The sequence below is a fragment of the Pteropus medius genome, unplaced genomic scaffold (genome assembly GCF_902729225.1).
Source record: "Pteropus medius unplaced genomic scaffold, Ma_sr-lr_union100, whole genome shotgun sequence".
Lineage (NCBI taxonomy): Eukaryota > Metazoa > Chordata > Mammalia > Chiroptera > Pteropodidae > Pteropus > Pteropus medius.
Genome location: NW_024346150.1, coordinates 2669281 through 2674595, shown reverse-complemented (window position 1 = coordinate 2674595; position 5315 = coordinate 2669281). Strand labels below are relative to the sequence as shown.

At 51.6% G+C, this 5315-nt stretch overlaps 1 protein-coding gene across 1 annotated transcript; it reads right to left on the bottom strand.

Annotated features, from left to right (window-relative positions):
• Positions 1-1813: 1813 nt before the first annotated feature.
• GAS1 (growth arrest specific 1) lies at positions 1814-4937 on the bottom strand. The gene has a single exon (XM_039875615.1). The coding sequence runs from the start codon at positions 4123-4125 to the stop codon at positions 3091-3093; it is 1035 nt and encodes a 344-aa protein (XP_039731549.1). The 5' UTR covers positions 4126-4937; the 3' UTR covers positions 1814-3090.
• Positions 4938-5315: the final 378 nt, after the last annotated feature.

Sequence of the window (5315 nt, the reverse complement as noted above, 5' to 3'; positions counted from 1 at the left end):
GGGCTCCAGTGTAGAATTGTTTAAATTGAAATGGACCACAGATCTATGTTCACTCTCTTCAAGGAAGAAAGTGTAAAGCCTCGTGTCCTCTCTCCCCAAGAGCTAAGAGTGAGCTGTGTTGATTTATTCCAGGCAGATGCTTTTGACAGGACCCTGTAAAATCAAGTCGTGAGTTTATTGTAGCAGTTAATTATCAGGCCTTTTCTAGTGCTAATGCCTTTTTACTTCTTACTGGGGAAAACTGGGCCTTTTTACTGGGACAAAGACTTAACTTTTAATCAAGAATGTGTTAAAGTAACATGAGATGGAGATGATTTAAATATATTTAAGGACAAATGCAGGAGCATTGCTAACTCCACGTTTTGTAAAGAAAGCTGATTTCATTTACAAGTCTCTTGGAATACCCTTTGTTCATTTCCCAAAGAAACAACATTTTCAACTTTGTTTTAACAATATGTTTACTCAACCATTCAGGTGACAGGGGAATTTCAGCCACACACCGCTCTTCTCTGCCACTACAACTATCTGAGACTTTCTGATGCCACGCATATAGGAATCTCTTGGTTTTAGATCCAGCAAGAAGCTCCTCGAAGCCCTCCATAAAAGCTGAGAAAAGAGTGAGTTAGAGGAAAAGAAACCTTGAAATTAGGGGGTGGGAGTGGGTGGGAGGAAGTTGGGAGGGGGCCATAGCTTTGTTAATTATCTCAGGCAGCAGAGAAATCTGGTTATGTTTTCTCAGCACATGTTAATATCATATAAAGAGACACGAGATCTTGCTAATCTGTCGACCCCTCAGACAAAGTTTATTTGTGGTGACTTTTAAACTCCTGACTTGCCTTCCAATCACTGCGTTTAAAATGAAAAGCTTTAAATAAACACCAGGAATAGAAGATAAATAAACTTTTTTTCCCCCTTGCAAGTGCCTAGCTTGGCGAGGTTCAGACTCAAATCCCCAGAGGACAGAGCGCTCTCTTTTGTGTTAATGTTTAAAAGATTTTCCAATGCCGGAGTTTATTCCTACTGCAAACATTTCTATTTACAAGGTCAAGTGTATCAGCACTCGACACAGCTTAAGAGTGTAATTATTTATCTAAGGGCGTCTGAGTGTAGATCAGTAGCTCTGGCAGGAACCCAGCCTTCAGCCCACTGCTAAACAACTCCTCACAACAATAATACAAGTTCTGGTAATTGTTCCACTCCCCAGTGTGTTTACTTTCGCTCTCCTTAATGTTTCGTAACAAAATTTTGTACTTTTTCACTCAAAGTGTGAAAATGAAGTATTGACTCTTGCAAGTTTCCTAATACCTACTGGTAACAGATGTTATTGGCCTGTTTGATTGTATGAGAATGTCTAGTAACCAGGGAGGACACTCCTGGAGGTGGGAGTGGGGGTGCCCCACTGGAAAAGGGAGAGGAGAAAGAGATGTCTGGGTTACCCCCAGATTATGTATAAGAGACACTATTTTGTGCTTTCCACAAACATAAAAACCAGTGGAGGCCAGTCAATTATATCTTTTTAGCTGCCTCATTTACAGATGTCTAATTGTTCATTAAATTAAAGGCAGAAATAATAGCCCTCATTTCTTGTCTTGTACTATATTTTAATTTCAGTTGATGGTTGATAGATTCCCAGTGGCCCCTCCACACCCCTCCTCACCCATTATTGGGTTAACCACAAAGTAACTCTGGAAAGTAAGTACACCATATTCATTATTTAAAACTCTTTACTGATGTACACATTTTAATAAGACAAATAACCAAAAAAAAAAAAAAAAAAAAAAAAAAAAAAAAAAAGAAATACACAAAGCCATAATTACTTAAACATAAGAATTTTTTTTAAAGGATGTCTATAAAAATACAATGTTTAAGGCAGTTTGGAAATGCATTTATACATTTCTACATGTCCATAAATTCTCTTGAAAATAAGAACGTTAACTTCAAATCTATAAAATACACTGTACATTTTAAGACTATTCTAGATAGAGCACTCTGTACAATGAACTGTGGGTTTCGATCCCTGGTGACAAAGAGATTCTATACATTTCAGGGAAGAAAGGTGTAATATGGATGCAGATTTAAAATTTTTAATTTCTTTTAAAAAATAAATTATTTCTGAAGCATACAATTTATAAAAATTCTATATACAAAGTACAGCAACTGGTAACAAATCCAGTTTTAATACATTTTATATAAGAAGTACCAGGGTTTAGTACCCTGATAAAAGCTGAAGCAATAAATGTTCTCCGCATTTTACATACAATTTCTTGATGTAAAGAACAAAAATGACAACAAAACAAACGTCATGAAGAGGCTTTTCATAGATGGCAGTGCAGAGCTCATTTAATACAAACTTACATTGTTCAACATCACTAGTCAACTCATTAGATCATTTTTTGACCCTTAATCCTAAGAAATGTGCTAAGACATCAGATTGGTGGCAATGAAATTAAGGTCAATGGCTCAAAGTTGTGGATAACCTCTTCCCATCCCCACCTTCCCTCCAAAAAAAAATAAAATAGAATAAAATAAAAATCAGGGCGCTAGTACCAAAAGTAAATGTATGAACCGGTAAGTGGGACTTCTCTGATTACTTACGATTGCAATGTCCTCACTGGCCACAATAAAAGTCGATACCGGTCCCCTTTTCACCCCTCAGAGGAAAAATGCTCCTAAACAGACAGCCTCTGCAAATATAAATCCCCTTTTGAACCCCTGCTCCAAGCCCAGTCCCTTGAAACTGTTAAGGCCCACTGGTCATCATCCTCTCTTCGGAGTCCAGGACTACGGTGTTGTCCCCCAACTCCCGTTCCATGCCGGGCGTCCTGAACTCTATAGAGTTAGGCCAGTTTCTGCAGGTCAGATGAGTTAGGAATTTCTGGAGCCTGGAATGGGGACAGGGGAGGATGTCCAAGAAGTAACGCTCGGAAGAGAAGATGGGGAAAGTGCCAAGAGCAGTAGCGGGGAGATCAGCTAGGCAAGTCTACTTTGAAAACATTTTGGCAAATATCCCCAGCCATTCCCCTCTGACCCCAAGCCACAGGTGCCCCCTGGCGCGGACCCTCCTGCAGCCCAAGGCGAGGGGCGCGAGGGCTAAAACAGCAGCTGGAGCAGCAGCAGCAAAATGGAGGCGAGCGGGGTCCAGGCGCCTTGGGGCGCGGAGCAGCCGCTGCCGCTGCTGCTCCTGCGCCCGGGCCCGTAGGGCAGGTCTCCGCGGCCGCCTGCCGCAGCAGCGCCGCCGCCCGGGCGCGGCGGGTGCGGGAAGCCGTCGTCGTCGTCCAGCGGTTGCTCGCCGGCCGCGCCTCCGGCGCGCTGCTCGTCGTCGTACTCCTCGTCATAGTAGTCATCCAAGCCCCCGTCCGAGCCGCTGCTGCCCGGGCCGTTGCCCAGCTCCGCGCCAAAGCACAGGCGGGCCATGTTTTCCTTGACCGACTCGCAAATGGGCCGCTCGAGGCCGTCACACACGCAGTCGTTGAGCAGCGCCGCCTTGGGCACAGCCAGCATGTCCTCGATGACGGTGCGGCACTCATCGGTGCAGCGAAGCCCGTTGAAGAGCTTGCCACAGTAGGTCAGGTAGCGGCTGAGTGCCAGATTGCAGCGGCTGTCGCGGTCGCATCGCCGCCGGGCTTCAGTGCAGCCCATGACCCCGCCCGCGCCCGGGCCGCCTGCGCCGCCGCTGCTGGTCCGAGGCAGGCACGGCTCAATGGCGCGCTTGGTGGACTTGCAGTTCTCGTCCTGCGCGCAGTCACAATCCTCCAGGGCGGGCCCGCGGCGCGTGTGGTTGAGCTGAATGAGGGCCGAGATGCAGTGGCTCGGGCAGCGCCAGCGCGATGAGAACGAGGTGGCCGAAGCCGGGAAGGCGGCGACGGCCCCCGGCGCGTCGCCCCCGCTGCGCTGCGCCAGCACCGGCGCGCATGCTTCGGCGTACTGGTTGTAAGCGTAGCTGCACTCCGGCTCCCCCTGGCACTGCAGCAGCGCCTGCCAGCAGATGAGGCGGCGGCCGTGCGCCAGCCCCGAGCCCCGCGGCGCCGAGCCCAGCAGCTGCAGCAGCGCCATCAGGCAGAGCCAAGCGCCCGGCACGGTCCCCCCGCGGGCCCCACCGCCGCCGCCCAGCAGCCCTGCCACCATCGCGGGCAGCGGCGGCCGCTGGGCGAGGAGGGGAAAGGAGACGAGGCGCGGGGAGCGGCGGACACGGAGCCGGTGGAAAAGTTTGCCCCAGTACTGCCAACTTCTTGCATGAGTGTTTTCATAAATCCATGCGCGCCGTTGGCTGGTGCCCCGCTGCTTGCAGAAGGTCGGCTCTCGCTCGGGCTGCGGTGGCTTCCTAGAAATGCACAGCCGCGAAGAGCACCTCCGGTCGGCCCCCGGCGGTGGCGGGAGGCGCTCACTGCCGTCCCGGGGGGCTGCGGGCCGCGAGGCCGCGGCGGGGCTGCAGGACTGCGGGGTGCCGCGGGTGCATTTTGCTCCGCGCCTGCAAATCCGTTGTGCGACCGCGGCGGCTCCTTCCTCCCGGGCTTAGAGCCGTGCCGCCGCCGCGGGCTCTCGCATCGCGCCGCTTCCTGGCTTGTGTCTGTGCGCTGCCCGCCTTCTCGCGGCTCGGCCGCCCGCGTCCCCTCCCCCTCCGCCCGCGGCGACCCCGGCTTCGGCCGAGCTCCGGGGAGCCCTTTCTGGGCGGCGCGGGGAGAGCAAGAAACTCGGTGCGGCCGCGGAGCGGCTCCGGGGCTTCCCTCGGCGGCGGCTTCTCGGGTGACAAGGAGCCCGGGGAGCGGATCCGCTGAGCCCGGCTGCGGACTCGCTCGCAGCGAGGCTTTAAATACAAAAGTGGGCCGGGAGCCCCCGCGTGGTGCCGCGGTGCCCCCTCATTATGCATGCATGGAAAAGCAAACAAACAAAAACATTAGCAACGCTCCTCCGGCTCGCCGAACCCCGGCCCCGCGCTCTCCGAGCCTGCCCGCTTTCTCCTTTCTCCACTCTCTTTCGCTCTTTGCTCGGCCCCCTTTCCCGGCTTTTCGAGATGCTATTGGTCCTGCCTGTTGTTGTTGAAACTTTTTTCCTTTTTTTTTTTCTCTCTCTCTTTTTTTTTTTTACAAGCCGCTGGAGTGGGGTTGCGGAGTGGGGAGGGCGGGAGGGTGGTGGGCAGCTCACATTCAGGCTTTCAGGGTTGAAGGGAAGGGCCTAAGGAGCCTGACAGAGCTCCCGGATGGAGCCCCAGCTCACTCTCAGAACCACCAGCGGGCAGGGCTTAAGGGCAGCTGTTTGCATCCGGCTCGGCCATGGGCCTTTTTTTTTTGGTTCTTTTAACTTTTTTGGGTGGGAGG

What these genes read in the sequence shown, in the direction of transcription:
- GAS1 (XM_039875615.1), bottom strand. Translation starts at nt 4,125, where the DNA reads ATGGTGGCAGGGCTGCTGGGCGGCGGCGGTGGGGCCCGCGGGGGGACC.